At 43.8% G+C, this 21,271-nt stretch overlaps 1 protein-coding gene across 2 annotated transcripts in view; it reads left to right on the plus strand.

Annotated features, from left to right (window-relative positions):
• MTA3 (metastasis associated 1 family member 3) overlaps positions 1-21,271 on the plus strand; it is a 208,464-nt gene that overhangs the window by 31,655 nt on the left and 155,538 nt on the right. For both annotated transcript variants that reach the window (XM_038397339.2, XM_043511862.1), the window contains exon 4: positions 3,361-3,487. In XM_038397339.2, coding sequence (XP_038253267.1) covers positions 3,361-3,487 — 127 coding nt within the window. The remainder of the gene's footprint in view (positions 1-3,360; positions 3,488-21,271) is intronic.

Genomic DNA, 21,271 nt, shown 5'->3' on the forward strand with positions numbered 1-21,271 from the left:
TGCTTTTTCTCCCTCTTGATTGACACATTTTTCTTTTAACAATCCTTCATTCTCTTTCCTCTTTAATCGCTTTTCAGTAGCATAGAAATCTCTACAAATGTAAACTTTTAAGCTGACTTGATCTCTGGTACATTGTCTGAACAGTAAGATTCTACACAAATTAAATGAAGGAAATAATTACCATAATAGTACCTTGGCAACAGCTTGGTATCAAGGTACCCCATGTGTGCTCAGTGGCAGCTTGGCTCTGTTATATTAGCTAGACCTCGTGAAAGGGTTATAGTCTTTAACACTGACATATGTGGCATTGTGTGTGTTAGAGTGCCAGTGTCAGAACTGAGACACCTGCAGGTTCAGGTTCTTCGGGAGAAATTTGCTTTTAATTACTTAATTGTTTTGTCATATGTAAGTAGGGGTGGGTGATTTACTTCTGTAACCTCACCAGAAAGGGTACGTGTGGGGGTGGTGGCTGTAGGGAGTTTTTTCTCTCTCTTCCCTGCATATGCAGTCCACCCAATAGGGCAGACAGGAGGATAGGTAGGGGAACTGGGATTCGACCGAGCTAGAGTCACTTCAGGGAGTATTCTCCCCTTCCACTATGAGAAGAGCCACTAGGAGCCAGAAGGGGATGACAGGTTTCAGAGTAGCAGCCGTGTTAGTCTGTATTCGCAAAAAGAAAAGGAGTACTTGTGGCACCTTAGAGACTAACACATTTATTTGAGCATAAGCTTTCGTGAGCTACAGCTCACTTCATCGGATGCATTTGGTGGAAAAAACAGAGGAGAGATTTATATACACACACACAGAGAACATGAAACAATGGGTTTATCATACACACTGTAAGGAGAGTGATCACTTAAGATAAGCCATCACCAGCAGCAGGGGGAGGAAAGGAGGAAAACCTTTCATGGTGACAAGCAAGGTAGGCTAATTCCAGCAGTTAACAAGAATATCTGAGGAACAGTGGGGGGTGGGGTGGGAGGGAGAAATACCATGGGGAAATAGTTTTACTTTGTGTAATGACTCATCCATTCCCAGTCTCTATTCAAGCCTAAGTTAATTGTATCCAGTTTGCAAATTAATTCCAATTCAGCAGTCTCTCGTTGGAGTCTGTTTTTGAAGCTTTTTTGTTGAAGTATAGCCACTCTTAGGTCTGTGATCGAGTGACCAGAGAGATTGAAGTGTTCTCCAACTGGTTTTTGAATGTTATAATTCTTGATGTCTGATTTGTGTCCATTCATTCTTTTACGTAGAGACTGTCCAGTTTGGCCAATGTACATGGCAGAGGGGCATTGCTGGCACATGATGGCATATATCCCATTGGTAGATGCGCAGGTGAACGAGCCTCTGATAGTGTGGCTGATGTGATTAGAAGGGGATGAGGATCAGATGCACTAGGATAGCAATCTTGAATTTGGAGAGAATCATGATTCTACCATGAGAGAACATGCAGGCCTAAGTGTTTAGCATCAGTACTACATGGGTTGTTTGTAAAATATCCGTGTGGCTTAGAAGAATAGCCTCAGATGGCCTCAGTATTTCCTTTAATTAACTACAGGGAACTCGTGGGGAACCCTGCCAATACAGAGGCAGTGTTTTTGAGTATTCTCAAGCAAGTTTTATAGCAGTAACTCAGGATTAGAGTGCTGCTTTGTACGATTTTTAATCCCACTACCGTCCTGCCCTGCAATACCTACTCCCACTCACCCCAGTGGGATTTACCACGTGCCAAGCTGGTTCCAAAGTATTTTAGATTTATATAGTTAAAAATGTGGAGCAAACTGACAAAATACTTCATAAAGGCCTCTGCTTTTAAAGATTAAAAGATTAAAGATTTATAAGATGTGTGCCCTTTTAGTTAAAGTGTTATATCGGTACTTATTATTGTTTTAATAAAACAAATTATTTTTATATTTAAAATTATGCCCTTTTTTCTTCTGTTCTATTAAAACAGGGGTTGGCAACCTTTGGCACATGGCCCATCATGGTAATCCCCTGGTTGGCCGTGAGACTTTTTTTTAAGTTGACAGTCCACAGGCATGGTCCCCCGCAGCTCCCAGTGGCCGTGGTTTGCTGTTTTCGGCCAATTGGAGCTGCGGGAAGCAGCAGCCAGCATGTCTGTTCATAAACTATTCATAGATACTAAGGTCAGAAGGGACCATTCTGATCATCTAGTCTGACCTCCTGCACAACGCAGGCCACAGAATCTCACCCACCCACTCCTGCGATAAATATCACCTATGTCTGAGCTATTGAAGTTCTCAAATCGTGGTTTAAAGACTTCAAGGAGCAGAGAATCCTCCAGCAAGTGACCAGTGCCCCATGCTACAGAGGAAGGCAAAAAACCTCCAGGGCCTCTTCCAGTCTGCCCTGGAGGAAAATTCCTTCCCGACCCCAAATATGGCAATCAGCTAAACCCTGAGCATATGGGCAAGATTCACCAGCCAGATGCTACAGAAAATTCTTTCCTGGGTAACTCAGATCCCACCCCATCTAATATCCCATCACAGGCCATTAGGCCTATTTACCATGAATATTTAAAAATCAATTAATTACCAAAACCATGTTATCCCATCATACCATCTCCATAAACTTATCGAGTTTAATATCCCTGAGGCCCACCATTTCCCGCATGTCCCGTTGGCCAGGAACGGCAAACGGCGGCCACTGGGAGCTACATGGGGCTCTGCCTGCGGATGGTCAACATCAGCAAAATGTCTCGCGTCCCGCCAGCGGATTACCCTGGATGGGCCGTGTGCCGAAGATTACCAACCCGTGTATTAGAGGAATACTGTCAACTTTTAAAACACAGTGTCATCTGAAAATATTGTTAGATTATTATAACTGAAGTCAATTGGGGTTTTAATTTTTTTCTCTGTGCAGTTTGTTTACATGGTGCATTTGACAGTACTTTGTTTGTAGGCAGTTTCCCTATTTTGTTGACTGCATGCTCCTCCCCAGTCCCTGCTATGGTTTTACCAGTAACAGTAACAGTAGCAGCAGAGCTGAAGCTAAACAGTAGAGACAGTGGGCAGCTGTGTGCACAAAGAAGAAAAGAAGGGGAAAGGCGGTGAAAGAGGAATGGTAGTGCTCCCCTTGTGACCATCTGAAAAAACTCCTAAGCACAAATAGAGGAACAGAAAACATCATTTTTAAAGGAATTAAATAACACACATATTTAAAAGCATTCATCCCTAGTTATTAGAATGCATAAAATGGCAACCTGTTTTACAATAACTGATGAATAACTTTCTTTAGAATATCCAGGCAGGTTGCCTAGAGGGTTTAAAAAAAAAATGAATGTCCACAACTGTATTCCATAGCAAAGCTAATTTCATCCCATCTTCTATCCTTGTGCAGAAGAAGTTGAAGAAGAGTCTGAAACTACAAATGAGGCTGATTTGACTGATAAACAGAAACATCAGTTGAAACACAGAGAGCTCTTTCTTTCTCGCCAGTATGAGTCCCTTCCTGCAACACATATCAGGTAAGAAACTTTAAGAAAGCTTATTTTTTTGTGTGGTTGCAATAGATTGCCCACTCCACCCAGTGCAGCCACAGCCAGTTTGGAGCTGGAGACTTATATGTAGGGTAACCAGACGTTCTGATTTTATAGGGACAGTCCAGATATTTGGGGTTTTGTCTTATATAGTTGCCTATTACCCCCCACCCCCATCCCGATTTTTCCCACTTTCTGTCTGGTCACCCTACTTATATGGCTGGGATTATAACCCTGAGCTGTTTGTGAGAGGACACAGACATTTCAAAAGAAATTTCCTCCAACCTGTTTGTTACTAAACCTAAAAGACACAGTAGCTGGATTTGGCTAAATGTTGCAAGAGCATTTTTGCCATCATATCCTTAGAGATCTTTTATATTTAAACAGCCTTAAAACTTGGGGGGTTTAATTTCACATATTATGCTTCTACTCATACCCCCCTTCGTTTTTAAATTGCTCTGATGCTACTACTGAGTAAAGCAGAAAAGAGTTGTAGTTGGTTTCATACTGGAAAATGCTATGAGCATAGGTGCCATCCCCACTGATTCAGGGAGTTCTTTGTGTTTGATGGGGGAGAGGATCTAGAAACTAGAGGGATGCAGGGATAAAGAGACAATGAGCAAAGGCAAATGGAAGAGAAGGGTACAATTGTAGGTTGGTAATGCAAGGGAATTTTAGCTCTCCCAGTACATCCAACTAAGTCTATCACTCGAGAAGTCATCAGTAGCTGGAAGCTCATCCACCCTGGTCAAAGGAAGTACTTTCCATTCCTCAAGAGAGGGTGTTTGTGGCCTAGTGTGTAGAACAGAGGACTGGCAGTTGAATAGGACAAAAATCTTTCCCAACTCTGTCACAGATTCACTGTATGGCTTGATTAAGTTACTTAACCTCTCTACCTCAGTTTCTACATCTATGGGTTGTTTACACAGGAAGTTACAGCACAGCAAGGTAGTAAAAGTACCTTTGTGCATTTGAGCTTGATACACTGTAAAATCTACTACGCGAAACCACCAAGGGCACTGTGATACAGGAGGGCCAGGGAACAGTGGGAGAGTGCTAGAGGGGAAATATATAAGCTCAAAGCTAATTAAGGCATGGTTTCCTGTAGACTAGGGACGGTGGATGCATGTTAACAGGAGCAGTCAATTAAGGCCCTGTTAGGAACCTAATAAACCCTCCTGCTTCAGGCAGACAGGGGAGGAGGAAGAAGAGAGGACAGGAGCTTGGAGGTATGCTGTGAGACTTGGAAAATCAGAGAACTGAAGTAAGGGGGACCCTGCCCCAGTAGGGGAGGGAGATTCCCTTCCCCAGCATCTAAGGACTGCAGGTACCCCACCCAAGGGGGAAGAGGGTAAGAACCTGCAGGGGTTGTGAGGGGCTGGGGCTCAGAGTGAGGAGCAAACTCAGACCTCTCCCCTGCTTCCCTCCTTTATCACCTTCCTGGGCCACTGGCAGGGCCATCGATGCCCCAAGAACAGGGGCAAGGGGTGGCATCTTAGCTCCCTGCCAAGAAAAGCACAGGACCCACCAGACTAACATCGGCCATCTTGTCACATGGTAAGGGTGTCCACATACTCTTAGGATAGGGTAGTGCGGTGTAAATTCTCACCTAACTTGCTGCACAGTAACTCCTCCTGTAGACAAGCCTGATAAAATGGAGATGATAATACTTACTCAACTTTTCATCTAACTTTGAAATCTGTACATGAAAGTCAATCTTAAGTATTATAAGTATGATGCAGACCAAATACTTAATCTTTCTTGCCTTAGATACCCCTGCGTAGCATGGGGTAACTCATCTTTGAAAAGCACTACATAACTGCACATAATTCATTACGATCAGCTAACTTGATTACAGCCACCACTGCCACTCATAAGAGAGCATGTGGAATATGTTATAGTTTACCTGGAAAATTTTTACAATTTATTTTTATTGGCTTGGATTCTGTATATTGATATTTTAAATGACAAGAGAGTTCCTGCTCTAGTAGAACAAATGACCTTTATTCACCTCCTCCAGGGCAAAGATTGCTATAACATGAGGAGTAAGTAGAGTAGAACCTCTCTATCACACACTTCACTAGTCACCCCGTAAAAATACTAGAGTATGCTGTAGCAATTACACAGTATAGCACACACATGCACAAAATGGTTAGTGCACTCTCATATTACCAAACCTTAATTACTTTTACAAGATACCTTCCTGAACAATTACGTGTGCTGTAATGAATTTTCAAAATGAAACTACATTTGTCAAAATAAACGGACATAGTATTGCATTATCCTTGCTTTGAATTGTGCTTGTTAATTTACACAGTTCAAATTCCCAATAGTTCTCTGTTTTTAATATGAATTACTGAAAAAAGAAGGAGAAAATTGGTGGGGAAGTAGAAGACCCCTCTTCTTTTTCTGCCTCCCACCCCAGTAGTACTCAAACAAAGAGCTGGAGTCTCAGATAGAAAAAATTGTCCTAGCTCCATTGAATGGAGCTGTACTGATTTAAACCACCAGAGGTTCTGGCCCATCAAATGGGAAAGACCTGTAGTACTGATGAGAGAGGAGAAATGATGCAATGAAATAAAGGTGGTAAATGCAAACAGAAGTTGGGAGGACTAAGAAGATGAGCCCTACCCCCTTTGGAAGAAGTAAGAGGAGAAAGTTAGAAGTGAGTAACTTAAATTTATTGGTGGTCTTGCCTTTCTCGTTTGCTTTAGGTTCCCAGGCCTAATGCAGAGCTTAAAAACTGCCCAACATCTTCTCTTATGATAAAAACTATCTGTGTTGCTATGCTCATAAGGAAGAACAGTATTTCACACTGTTGAGCATGTACTATCTTTAATAGATTTACATTGAAAACCAACTTTCTAGTTAAAAACTTTTTAATAATGTAACTGACTACACTTCTCTTGCTTTTGTTACACCTTTTTACCCAGCTTAGCTTCACTCTGTTTTGTTCTTTCATGGTGTAAATATTTTATTCTTAAATCGCTGAAATGTGCTTTCTGCTTTAACTCTATTTTAACATTTTTTTTGTTTTGGAATATAAATTTGTTTAATTTTCTTGAAATGTAAATTTGGGGAGTTCTCTTGAAAGACTACAGACTTTGCCCTGATTCTCATTTACACTAAGGCTCCTTTATGCCCTGATGGTAGACTTAAAGTGGATGTAACTTGAAGACTTTTTGTCAGTTTGAAGTTAATGGAGTTACAGCAGTATAAAACCATTGTAAGTGAAAGGAGGCCTGCAGAGTTCAAAACTTGGATTTTTTATTATTTCTATATTTGATTACAAATTAATTCAGACCATTTTTCTGAAGCAGAATGAAATAAATGATAGCTGATCCCCCATTTTTAATTTTTCTTTAAGTTTGAACAGTTCAGCCATATAGACATGTCGGACCCAAAGAGCCATGTTTTACAAGGGCTAACTGTTTGTTTAGGGTATCTCTCCACTGCAGTTAGACATCCACGGCTGGCCCATGGCCCAGGCTAAGGGGCTGTTTAATTGTGGTGTAGACGTTTGGGCTTAGGCTGCAGCCTGAAATCTGGGACGCTCCCACCTCAGTCCTAGAGCCCAGGTTCCAGAGTGAGCACAAATGTCTATACTGCAGGTAAACAGCACCTTAGCCCGAGCCCTGCATGGGCCAGCCACAAGTGTCTAATTGCAGTGTAGACATGCCCCTAGTTACATTAAGGAAGCTATACCTAGGGCTAACTTGGCCCTCCCTTTCTCACTGCAGTTCTAAACTCTAGTTTGATTTTGGTATTTGTATGAATCCAAGAATGTTGAAGGGGAGGGGTAAATCATGCCTAACTGCATGTTAGTTAGTTTGACCAGCTAACCATAACAAGTTACTTATTTGTCAAGCACTAGGCAAACAGTATAAAAATAGGTTTCAGAGTAGCAGCTGTGTTAGTCTGTATTCGCAAAAAGAAAAGGAGTACTTGTGGCACCTTAGAGACTAACAAATTTATTTGAGCATAAGCTTTCATGAGCTACAGCTCACTTCATCAGATGTATTCAGTGGAAAATACAGTGGGGAGATTTATATACATAGAGAACATGAAACAATGGGTGTTACCATACACACTGTAATGAGAGTGATCACTTAAGGTGAGCTATTACCAGCAGGAGAGCGGGGGGTGAGGGGGAACCCTTTTGTAGTGATGATCAAGGTAGTCCATTTCCAGCAGTTGACAAGAATGTCTGAGGAATGGGGGGGGGGGCAGAAATAAACATGGGGAAATAGTTTTACTTTGTGTAATGACCCATCCACTCCCAGTCTCTATTCAAGCCTAAGTTAATTGTATCCAGTTTGCAAATTAATTCCAATTCAGCAGTCTCTCGTTGGAGTCTGTTTTTGAAGCTTTTTTTGTTGCATAATTGCAACTTTTAGGTCTGTAATCGAGTGACCAGAGAGATTGAAGTGTTCTCCGACTGGTTTTTGACTGTTATTAATCTCCCCACTGTATTTTCCACTGAATGCATCCGATGAAGTGAGCTGTAGCTCACGAAAGCTTATGCTCATATAAATTTGTTAGTCTCTAAGGTGCCACAAGTGTTCCTTTTCTTTTTGAGTATAAAAATAGTGTCTAAATATCTAAGCCTTTTCTGACAGGGTTGTTTTTAAGTTACCAACTTTTATCCTGTATGTTTAATATGTCTTTTTCCCATGTGAAATGTTTAGGCTCAAATTAATTTTACTGTAAACTGAAAAGAGAATTTATTCTATTTATAACTATAACATGTCTGAGAGTTTAATATGGTAAGTTATTATATTACATTAGGTTTCTTTATTAACTTATAGGAAGCTTAATACCACAACATCTGTGGTTTTCTTTATAATAATTTGGTCTGTTCAACCATGGCATTTAAATTGGTCTTTCTGTTGGAATTGCTACTTAAGTGCACATACTAGTAAATAGAGTATGCGTGCACTGACTTAGTAGAATATGATGGCTACAATGTTTGTTGAATAAACAGTGTATTCTTCTGTTTTGTTCCTTCATGTGATGTTTCTACCTTTCATTGCTTTATCATGTGTGATATTCCTACACTTCAGTGTAACTTGTATGAAAAGGTTCAGATGGTTGACTATGTTTGCAGGTTCATTAACTATTTCGTATGATTGATGCACAGGATTACTTGCCTCTTGCTTGAAATTTCTTTTTTTCTTTGTTATGGTCCCAAGAGTTAAGAGGGAATTGGGGAAGCCTGTATATGCTTAGGCTGTCTCAAGGAATTGAATTAATCTCTGAAACCATTTATTATTGCTCTCCGAACCTAACTACTTAAAAATGTCCCTTCACAGCCATTTGAAGGAACATTGTTATTGCTATTAACTTATTCAGCAGTGTGTATAGTACCTTTTTCATGGTCTTTATTTGATTTGTACTTACTAATGTTCTGGTTCAGTTATAATTTCTTGCTGTAATGTTTGTTTAGCTTTTGTATACCTTGTCTCCTCAGAAGTCCTGGGTAAAATAGGGTTAGCATCTCTCAGGCTGCCCTTACATTACATTTTAAAAGATGATTTTTTTTTTAATTGTTGTAACAAGTGTTGTGTGGGGCCAAACAGTCTGCGTGTGGTTTGGGAATAGAAATATGTTTTAAAACCAATGGGTGTTTGTGAGAACAAGATTTCAAACAAGCAGGCTTGCTGATCTAAATTTAATTAATGTTAAATATCTTAAATGGAAAATGTAAGTTAGTTGATAGATACAATTGTATGTTTTTGTGTGGAGAAATCAATTTGGACAGAAGGGTAATAATGATAATTCTCTTAATCACAGCTACATGAGAAACAATTACCATGACAGTATCGGAAAGAAATCTGGCAAGTTATTTACTGGTCAATATTCTTCTAGGTCAATTCAGGATAGTTTTTATTTCTCCCACCCAGGACTAAAAACCAGCTGCTGTTTCTTGCTGTGATCCATATGGCAGAATTTTGTAGGTTTTTTTTTTTTTTTAAGGCCACAAGGGACCATTTTGATTTTGTAGTCTGTTCACAAGCCACAGAATTTAATGCAGCAATTCTTGGATCAGTCCCAGCAACTTGGGGTTGAATGAGAGTCTCATCTTTTAGTGAGACATCCAGTCTTGATTTAAAAACCTCTGAGGAATGCTGAACTACATCCTTTGATAACCTGTTCCAGTGCAGTCTCTTGTCACAGCAATAAACTAATCTTTTTTTTTCTTCTGGATTTTCGGAATCTTTATTAAGGGAATGCTTGGGTATTCCAGTCCCCAGCTCACATTGTGCTCTGGCCTGGGTGAGGGAGAGATTGTTTCAAGATGCTGCAGAATTGGCTGAGCACTGTGTTCAAGCTCTGAAATCAACATAGCTGCCAAGTATTCTGCATCTCCACGTGAAACCTTTTATGCAAATTATTTAATGAACAAATAAATTGCCAATATTTAAATAACTATTAAATAACTGCATATTTGCCAATAATTAACATATAACCGTCAATTTCATCTTAAACATTAGTCCTGGTTAAAGGCGTTAGTTTAACCTGCCATTGGCTGAATTATGTTCTGTATTTATCTACAGGCAGCTGTAGCAAGACAAGCATCTCACATGCCCACACCTCATCCCTTATGCAGGGTTGGGGAGAGCTTCTCTCTAGTAACAGGAGTAGCTGAGTCTCCAGTCTCTGTTAACTTAAGAGGGTTTTTAGTGTGTGTGTGTGTGTGTGTGTGTGTCTGTCTGTCTCTCTGTTAAGATCCTTAAGGTCACACAGTCAAGAACACAAAAGTTAGAGAATTAATTATTAATGTAACTGCAATTCTATCCCATTTTGGATGTGCATTATGATAAAGTCTCTAAGTGATCACATACATTTTTCTTATTTATGTGATCTATAGGATTTGAACCCATGATCTTCAGACGCACAGCACAGACCTCTTACACTTGAGCTGAAGAATCAGTTGATAGCAGAAGACTATCTTCTGTATGGACCAGCCCTTTAGACAGGGTGCATACTTTGTCGGAAGGGCGAAACAACTATTTGTGAGACAGCAATGAAATGTTGAGTATCAGGATTTTTGGGTTCTATTCCTGATGGTAATTGTTAGAGAAAAGGTTACAGATAGCATAGATATGTTACCTTCATTCTGAAAGGTAATGTTGATAAGATGTAACTCTGTCATGTAACTTCAAACTCTCTGGTCACTCTATTACAGACCTAAAAGTTGCAATTCTTCAACAAAAAAACTTCAAAAACAGACTCCAACGAGAGACTGCTGAATTGGAATTAATTTGCAGACTGGATACAATTAATTTAGGCTTGAATAAAGACTGGGAGTGGATGGGTCATTACACAAAGTAAAACTATTTCCTCATGTTTCTTCTCTTTCCCCCCCCCCCCCCGGCCACTGTTCCTCACATGTTCTTGTCAACTGCTGGATATGGCCCACAATGATTATCACTACAAAATTCCCCCCCCCGCCCCCCGCTCTCCTGCTGGTAATAGCTCACCTTACCTGATCACTCTTGTTACAGTGTGTATGGTTACACCCATTGTTTCCTGTTCTCTGTGTAAATAAAACTTCCCATTGTATTTTCCACTGCATGAATCCGATGAAGTGAGCTGTAGCTCACGAAAGCTTATGCTCAAATAAATTTGTTAGTCTCTAAGGTGCCACAAGTACTCCTTTTCTTTCTGTCATATTAGAGCCTCTGCCATATTATTCAGCTCTGTCTGAAGTGATATTGTGCAACCTCTCAGGTATCTTATTTGTAAATGGGTAGGAATATAAGCCCTTGATCAGTAGAGCTTTGAGCTTCACAGAAATATCAGCAACACTCAGGGAAAGAAAGCAGACAGGAACTTTTAGTTCTCAGTTTGGTGCACCATTACCAGGCCAAAGGGTATTTTCAGGGGGAGTATCAATCTCTCTCTCTCTCTCTCTCTCCTCTTTCTCCCCTCCCCCCAAAATGTATGTGAGTTTTAGCCAAGATTCAGGCAGCCATGGCAGTGTTGCCAAATGGGTGAATGTCACATTAGGTCTATGACACTTGGCAAGTCTGTGTCAGGCAACTACTTCCAGAGCAATTGGGAACAGAGCATGGTGTAAAAGAATGAATCACAGAGGGATGATACATGAGAACAGCAGTGGTAGGTGGGTGAGGAGGGAGTAACATAATTGTTCCTGCAGATACTAGCAGCTGTAAACTTTACTGATCTTTGTTTGTCTTGTTCACTGGAGTATGACCAAGCAGACACTTTTTAAAAATGAGTATAGGCGCTAGAGTATCCCTATTGGAGCCACTAGATGAGGAGGGGTTGAGGCTCTTTGGCTGAGAAGTGCAGAGATGAGGAAGCTTGCACTGCTACTTCCTTTCCTATCGACAAAAGTTCATGTGCTAAAAGGCTGGCAATCTTTTATAAAAGTGTACTTCAAGTGCTTTGTTTTTTAAGAGTTGATTAAGAAGATGAGGGAAGTTTAACATTTTCACAAAATATTTGTAAACTTTAACCTAGTGCAACGTGGGGAAAAAAATTACAAAGAATCTAACCACTGAGAGAATTCAGTTCTTAACTTTCATTCAAAGTTTTTGAGCAAAACCCAGGTATACTGAATTTGTTGTAGTTCAGTTCTGAAATGATGTTTACACTTAATTTAAAGTTTTCATTTTCAGCCTCTAATGTTTTCTTACCGTCTGTCCCCATTCTGTTCAGCACTGCAGCTCAGTCAGAATTCCCCAATTTCCTCAGGAATTGTACTTATAAACACAATGTGCCTTGTTTGATTAGACTTTTTGTCTCCTGGGCAGACAAAAATAACATTGATTAGTGCCACTTGAGGCATGTCAGACAGTGCACTGTCTATAGCTATGTATATACAAACACACGTGGAGGTTATAAACTATGGAGAGGTACATGATAAATTTTAGATATCATAAATGAATTTATCACGTGTTTGATTATGTCATGTTTTCTGTGCAGTATCCATCTCCTGAGGAATTACACCAGCATTCCGACTGTGAGAGCTGCTTTCACTTGCAGAGAAACCTTCCTAAATGTGGAATTTCCTCCCCTATTTAAAAACTTTGGCCTAAGACCCAGGACAGGCAAGACAGAGGGTATACTGCAGATAGCAAAAATGTGGTTTTAAAGTTGCAACATCTCGTGAGCTACAGTATTATCTTGTGATCGCCAATCTTGGCATTCACATTTAGCCCTAGAAGGGTTCAGTATAGCGGTTAAAGCTGGGACATTTTTAGGTATAGAAAAGTTATTTTTAGGTCACTTTTAGAAGTCTTTGAACCATGATTTGGGTTGTTCTGGGGGACCGAATGGTTCCTGGTACAATTTCAACAGCCCTCGGGCTTTCTAAGTTACAGCAGTCTGTCCCTAGCCTACAGCTGTCTTCTTCAGTACCTGGGCAGGGTGAAATCTCCCATGGCTGGATATGGGACTTTTATGGATGTGGATAGGGATATGGGATATGGGACTGCTTGTGCTGCTTCAACCCCTTTATCTGATGTAAAAGGGCTGGGGCAAAGATGAAAATCTTCTATATTGTAACTTAGGTACCTGACTTAATTTACAGGCAGAAGGATATGAAAAATAATCTTTAAACAATCTCTGAAATGTAAACTATTTTTTTCTTCAACACATATGACATGTACACAAAACGTGAAGGTTTGGTGTGGTATTAAATTTTTATTGGCACTTACATGGGATGATGTGCATTACTTATAAGTAGCCTGACCATCCCAAGATCATACTGATAAATCCTTTATACCACACCTCTCATGTATTTGGGGTGTGTGTGTGTGTGTATTTATATTGCTTTGCTGAATGATAGCATTTTCAGGATTTGGAATGGGTCACTTGTGAGGCTATATACAAATACACCTCTACCCCGATATAACACAGTCCTTGGGAGCCAAAAATCTTACCACCTTATAGGTGAAACCGTGTTTTATATCGAACTTGCTTTGGCCTCGAGTCTTTCCGTTATTAATAGTCACTTCCTGCCCCCTAACTGACCCCTCAGAATCCCCGACCCATCCAACCCCCCCACTTTGTCCCCTGACTACCCCCTCCAGAGACCCCCTGCCCCTAACTACACCTTCCAAGACCCCACCCCCTATCTAAGTCCCCCTGCTCCTTATCCCTTGACAGCCCCCTCCAGAGATGCCCCCGTCCCTAATCAGCCCCAGGACCCCACCCCCTACCCAACTCCCCTGTCCCCTGACTTCCCTGACCTCTATCCACACCCCCGCCTCCTGACAGGCCCCCTGGGACTCCCACGCCCTATCCAACCCCCCCTGCTCCCTGTCCCCGAGACCTCTTGGCCCCGGCCCGGCACCCTTAACACGCCGCTCTGAGCAGTGTGTTGGAGCCAGACACGTTGACGCGCTGATCCACCCGAGCGCGTAGCCCCACTCCCCAGAGCGCTTCTTTACTGCATTATATCTGAATTAGTGTTATATCGGGTCTCGTTATATTGGGGTAGAGGTGTAATTCAACTCGTAGAAATTCCAGCCAATCATACCACTCTATCCAGCCCCAAAAAAGAGTTTCCTTCTGTAAACCTGGGTATATCTATTCTTAGCTGTCAGTACACTGTTCCTGAATCCTGCCTGTTCCCTGAACCTCACCTGGTAAACTTACAGCAAACAGCTAAGATCCAGTTTACACTACAACTGGAACTATACTACAACCAGTACAGGAGACAGTGGTGTTGAAACATGGTTGCACAAGCCTATATGGTGGTTTGAAATGAGAACGTGACTTCTGATCTTCTAATTTAGTGAGTACTTCACGAGACCCTTCTGTCTGCTAGCGTATCTAAATTATTATTTAGAGAGACAGATGAAGTTAGAGGTGCTGAATTGAATTGTAGGGACAAAGAAAGCAGTGGCTTGCATATGCAAGCAAAGTAAACTGTTATTGAGTAATGCAAGGTCTTTTTTATCTGTTGCTTTGAAAGGTAACTTGCAGGACTAAGGTCCTTCCACATGGGGAATATTTTGCCTTCATCTAAACTGTGTATGGTGCCCCTCCTTGCTAAACTGATGGGAGCCATGTAAATGCTAACAACATATAAAATGACAGGTTTCAGAGTAGCAGCCATGTTAGTCTGTATTCGCAAAAAGAAAAGGAGGACTTGTGGCACCTTAGAGACTAACCAATTTATTTGAGCATAAGCTTTCGTGAGCTACAGCTCACTTCATCGGCTGCATTCAGTGGAAAATACAGTGGGAAGATTTATATATGCAGAGAACATGAAACAATGGTTGTTACCATACACACTGTAAGGAGAGTGATCACTTAAGATGAGCTATTACCAGCAGGAGAGTGGGGGGGGGGAGGGAACCTTTTGTAGTGATAATCAAGGTGGGCCATTTCCAGCAGTTGACAAGAACATCTGAGGAACAGTAGGGGAGCTGAATTCAGACTGCTGAATTGGAATTAATTTACAAACTGGATATAATTAACTTAGGCTTGAATAGAGACTGGGAGTGGGTGGGTCATTACACAAAGTAAAACTATTTCCCCATGGTATTTCCCACCCCCCACTGTTCCTTAGACGTTCTTGTCAACTGCTAGAAATGGCCCACTTTGATTATCACTACAAAAGGTTTTCTTCCCCCCCAACCCTCCCTCCCCCAGCTCTCCTGCTGGTAATAGCTCATCTTAAGTGATCACTCTCATTACAGTGTGTATGGTAACACCCATTGTTTCATGTTCTCTGTGTATATAAATCTTCCCACTGTATTTTCCACTGAATGCATCCGATGAAGTGAGCTGTAGCTCACGAAAGCTTATGCTCAAATAAATTGGTTAGTCTCTAAGATGCCACAAGTACTCCTTTTAACATATAAAATGAATGGAATGGGCCACATTCTGCCCTGGGATAGCTTGCACAACTCCCTTTGAAATCAGTGGCCATTTTGTACTCAAAGACAGAATTTGGTCTTTACGGTATCCTTCTGTAACTTGAAGATTTTTTGGAATCATGCCCTTCTTGACTATTTTCTAATCTGAAACCAGACCAGTTCTACATAAGACTGAGCCTTTGATTTTTCAAAGTGAAGGTTGGGGGTGGGGAGAGAGAGCAAGAGAGAAGCTGGAAAATCCATATCTTCTTGTGTATATATATACTCAGATACTTGCACTTACTGGTTCATTTGGACATTCATAATTTGATTCCCTATGCATTCTATTTTTAAAATTCTTTTGATCAAAAATAAATTAATTTGGTAGTTCCCAGTTTACTCATCTTATTTTGGCCCTAGACATAGATCACACTTATACAATTTTGCACCCTGGCTTTGATATGCATGTCTAAACAGTGATGGTTGAGTTTCTGTGGATACACAAATCCCAATAGTATTCAACCATCAAGTGTGAGAGACTTGTTCTACGATGTTTCAGGCAGCAGAATAAACTACTGTTTTAATTACTATCCAGCCAAATATAAACTAATTACAGTGCAAATCATCCCACCATTACTTTTGAGTGTCAGTTGAAATTTAAAAATTTAGTGTTCAGTAATGATTCTGTTAAATTCGCTAAGAAAAATCATAATATTGGCATCCCAGTGTCAGTTGGGAACTGTTCTGGGCAAATTCTGTGTATTTTTTTTTCTCTTTGCTTTTACATTTTAATTGTACAATGATTTGTGCTCCAAATGCACATATGCCTTCAATCTGTAGCTCCCTATTATTTGTCATATGGCCTCTGGAATGTGTCTCCAACAATAAGCAGTAGCCCAAACCCCTTAAACTGGGTTTGAAATACCAATGCATAAGCATGTTTGCCACTGGTTTCCGTGGAATTGTTGATCCAGCACCATGTGATCTACGGGTGCTTCTCGGACACCACTGTCTCCACAGATCACAGATTGGGAATCACTTTTGCAGTTGGCTGATGAATGAAGGGCTGTTTGAAAGGGGTAAGGACTAGTTCAGAGTGCATTATTGCCAAAGAGCTTAAGTGTCGCAAACTCCTCACAAGTGATTTCAGATTCCATCCTGTCCTCTGCCAGATGTTGTTCAAGCAAAAGCCTTCTTTATTTAAAACAAACAAAAAAATCCACACACTCAAAAGATGAGTGACTGCACTTAGGCTCTCTAGTATAGACATAGCCTATGTTTGCACCCCCCCATGTATGCTGACAGAAGCAGTAGTTCTTCGCGTGCTTGCTCATGTCCCTTCCACATTAGGTGTGTGTGCTTGCCACATGCACCTGTGCTGGAAGTTTTTTCCTCAGCAGTATCAGTAGGGGAGCAGCTCTGGTGCCCTCTGCAATGGCACCCGCATGGTGTGGTTTAAGGGATGCCCGCCAGCTCCCCCACCGTCCGTTCCTTCTTGCCGGTAGTGACGGTGCACGGAACGTTCGCTGCTCTTACTAGCATTGCTTAGGCTTTGTTCATACGAGCTAGAGCTCTTGTAAAGTTAGTGTACATAGTTAGTAGTTGAGTTAGTTAGCCCTTAGCAGTAGTTAGAGTTTTGTTAGTCCCGTTGGGGACTTAACCAGGGGACCGGGCATGCCCCAGGTCCCCAGACTTTAAGCCCTGCAATCGCTGCAAATGGCCCATGCCCTTGAGCGTTCCTCACAGTAGCTCTCAGGTGCCTCAGTGAAGGGCAGATAAGTGTTGAATCTGCAAGTCCTTTAAACCTAGGACTAAGAAAGAGCATGAGATCAGACTCAAAGTGCTCCTGATGGAGTTGGCACTGACTCCAGGCCCAGAGAAAAGATCTGACTCAGCACCCAGCACTGCGGCATTGGCATGTAGTGCCCTGCCAGCTATGAGCCAGCACTGATCCCTATCTACGGCCCTGGCCAAGAAGTCAAAGAAGGCTGGTAGGGGATGGTCTTCTACTCCCCGCAAGGGGAGGGACAGGGCTGGGGGCAAGCTAAGACCCGTGGCGGGCGGCTCATCTCCCCCATTGGGAAGTCGGGCCTCAGCTCATGTCGAGTGTTGCAGCCCACCCCGTTCCTTGCCTGGAAGCCCAGACACAGAGGTCTTCATCCGCTTCAGGTGCCGTTGACGCCTGAAGTGTTCCAGGCTGTGCAAGAGATCTGACACTCCCGGTGCTGCCCACACTGGCCCCGGCCTGGCGATGCTCAGACCTTGTGGTGAGCCTGCCTTGGGACCTCTCCATCTGTCTTCAACCCAATGGTACCATACCCCATCATGGGGGATGGCGCACCATTCACCCACTCGAAGCCGTCATGCCTTGGAGTTAGGGAGGCAGATGCATTGGAGCTCTCTTTGGTCACTGGCCCTTGGGCACCAGCAGTGGGATTCAAAGCGGACCTTGCCGGTTACCTGGTGCATACACACGGAGGCACATGCTCCCCGGTAGGAACTTCGGGGCCAGACCTTCGGGTCACCGGAATGCCAATTCAGATCTCAGGAATGATTGGTGGACCAGAGCCGCGAGCCCTGCCAATGATTGCCGAGATGGGTGTCACTGTATTCGGGGAGATTCTCCCCCCACCCAGCACCTGGCCCACGATACCTCCAGCTCCCACTCCTCATCCTGGTACCAGTCTCGAAGCGTGAGGCGTGGATCGCCGGTCTCCTGTCGTGGATCCGCCAAGAGCCACCGATCAGCAAGGTTCTCACGGAGGTGCATGTCCTACTTGGACCAGTCCTCCTCTAGATGTGACTGCGATTGTCACCAGGCACGGAGTCGGCACTCCAGTGGATCCAGGTCACCAGGTAGCAATCGCTCCGGATATGGCTCCGGCACGGAGCAAGGTTACACATTGGCAGGGCAGCCTCCCAGACCTTCTGTGCCTCCTGCATTGTCAGTACTGAAGCCTGCCCCATGACCCCAGGCCCAGTGGCCAGCCCCGTTTTACCCCTGGAACCTGTGGGGGTTCACCCAGCCCTCCCAGCCTGCCCACTCGGTGTCAGGAGCCTCGAACAAGCCTGTGGCCTCGATGACCCAACTCCCTTCAGTGCTTGAGGCCCCAAGGGATAAGACCCCGCAAGTCCATGTGGATCAAGGGGAATAGCCTGCTTTACCGTCAATGGGTGCTGTGGAACCCGCAGTACCAACTTCTTTCTCATTGTTACCAGACAAGGCCATCACGGAGCCCCCTCACCCGGTTCCTCAGAATGACGCTAAGGCGCACAGGAGCTATTGAAGAGGGTCACGTCCAACCTTGGCCTTCAGGTGGAGGAGTTGGAGGAGTAAGCGGACTCCCTGTTCGACGTCCTTTCCTTTACAGCCCCTGGTAGGGTGGCCCTTCCCCTTCACAAAGAGGTATTGAAGATATCCAATGCTTTGTGGCAAACCCCCTCCTCTCTGCCCCCCATTTCCAAATAGACAGAGCGTAAGTACTTTGTCCCGACTAAGGGGCACGAATATCTTTACTCCCATCCTGCCCCAAATTCCCTGGTGGTTGAGGCAGCTAACCACAGGGAATGCTAGGGGCAATCTGGAACTACCCCAAAAATAAAGACTCCAGGAGGCTGGACTTGTTTGCACGAAAAATTTATTCCTTATCTAGTTTACAGTTGAGGGTGGCCAACCACCAGGCCCTCCTTGGCCGCTACGACTTCAATATGTCAGACCACGGCCAAGTTAGAGAATCCCCTCCTGGAAAGTTCCTGTAAAGAATTCTGGGCGATCCTCGATAAGGGCATGGCTGCTGCCAGGGCAGCCGTTCAAGTGGCATCTGATGCAGCAGACTCCACCACCCACACCATGGCGTCTGCCGTTTCCATGCAGCAAGTGTCCTGGCTGCTTCTCTCTGGGTTGTCCTCCGAGGCTCAGCAGTCAATTCAGGACCTCCCCTTCAATGGCCAAGCTCTGTATGCAGAGCAGATGGACAACAAATTATATGGGCTGAAGGACTCCCGAACCACCCTAAAATGTGGTAGTTCTGCATTCTGGGCCTGACACATGGGTTCAAACTGTAACTTCCCCAGGGGCAAGGGAGCTAGCCCCGGAAGGACCCATCGTACGAAAAGCTCAAAGGCAATAGACAGCACAGGAACCACCCACCCTCACTCTGTGCCCAGTCAGGCTCAACCCGCTCCAAGCAAGGAGCTAAAAAGTTGTTTTGAGGGCGAACTACCAGTCTATTTCCTGGATCCGATTTTCCCAATTGTTTGCAACTGCCTTTCCTTTTTCCTCCCGATGTGGTCAATGATAACTTTAGACTGATGGGTCCTCAGTATGATGGCGCATGGCTACACCCTCCAATTTATTTCCACCCCCCTCCCCGTCCCTCTTCAGGGATCATTCTCACAAGAGTCTTCTTAAACAGGAGATTCAGGGGCTCTTATAGCTGGGGGTGGTGGAGGAAGTCCTGCCTCCTTACCGGAACAAGGGTTTCTATTCCTGGTATTTTCTCATCCCAAAGGCCAAGTGTGATCTGCATCCCATCCTGGACCTGTGAGACCTCAACAGATACCTAACGGAGCTAAAGTTTCGCATGGTCTCCCTGGCCTCCATTATCCCCTCCCTGGATCCAGGAGACTGGTATGCCGCCCTCGACCTGAAAGACGCATACATTCACTTAGTGATCTTCCCAGGACACAGATGCTTGCTGCGTTTTATGGTTGGTTCAGCCCACTACCAGTTTGCTGTCCTTCTGTTTGGCCTGGCTACAGCTCCAAGGGTGTTTACCAAGTGAATGGCAGTAGTCACGGCCTACTTCAGGCATCAGGGTATCCAGATTTATCTGTACCTTGATGACTGGCTGGTCAGAGGCAACTCCAAGGCTCAGGTCTAGTGTGACGTCGCTGTACTACAAGCCATGTGCTGCTCCTTGGGTAAACTACTGGTCAACCACAAAAAGTCCATGTTAGTTCCAGTTCAAAGGATACAATTTTTCAGGGCCATGCTTGACCCGGGCGAGAGCATTCCTGCTGTTAGACAGGTTTCAGGCTCTGATGGACTTCATAGCAGAAGTGTCTGCATTTCCCCTGACAATGGCTAGGGTGTACCTGCGTGGGCTAGGGCACATGTCAGCTTGCATATATGTGGTTCACCATGCCCAGGCTCCGCATGAGGCCCCTGCAGCAATGGCTGGCGTCGACCTATTCCCAATCCAGGGACCACCTGGAAAGATTGTAACCATTCCTCTGGCAGTTCTCACCTTGCTGCACTGGTGGACTGATCCGAGAAGATCCTGGAAGGAGTCCCATTCGACAGTCCCATTCCATCTGTCGAGCTAGTGTTGGATGCTTCGGACCTTGGTTGGTGGGCACACCTCAGACATCTCTGGATTCAGGGGATGTGGACCCCGGAGGAGACAATGTTACACATAAATATCAAGGAGCTCAGAGCGGTCTGGCTGGCCTGCGGGGTCTTCCTGCCACACCTGTTGGGCAAAGTGATGAGAGTCCTGATGGACAATACAGCCTCTACATCAACAGGCAAGGAGGAGTGTGCTCGTCGACCAAGAGGCACTCTGTCTTTGGGACTTCTGCATCGGCTACAGCATCCATTTGGAAGCTGGTCACCTCCCCGTCATCAGGAATGCCCCAGCAGATCACCTCAGCAGGAACTTCTCCTCTCACCATGAGTGGTTGCTTTACCCAGAGGGGTCCTGCATGATATTCCAGAGGTGGGGAACTCCCCAGGTAGATCTGTTTGCTGCCAGGTGAAACAGAAATTGACATTGGTTTTTCTCCCTCTCCAATGCCTTTCTCCTGCTGTGGACCGAGGGTCTGATGTACACATTCCCTCTGATCCCTCTGGTCAGCCGGGTCCTAGTAAGGATCAAGAGGGACAAGGCACAGGTCATCGTGATCGCCCCTACATGGCCTAGGCAGCACT

The sequence above is a fragment of the Dermochelys coriacea genome, chromosome 3, assembly GCF_009764565.3.
Source record: "Dermochelys coriacea isolate rDerCor1 chromosome 3, rDerCor1.pri.v4, whole genome shotgun sequence".
In the NCBI taxonomy this organism is placed as follows: Eukaryota; Metazoa; Chordata; order Testudines; family Dermochelyidae; genus Dermochelys; species Dermochelys coriacea.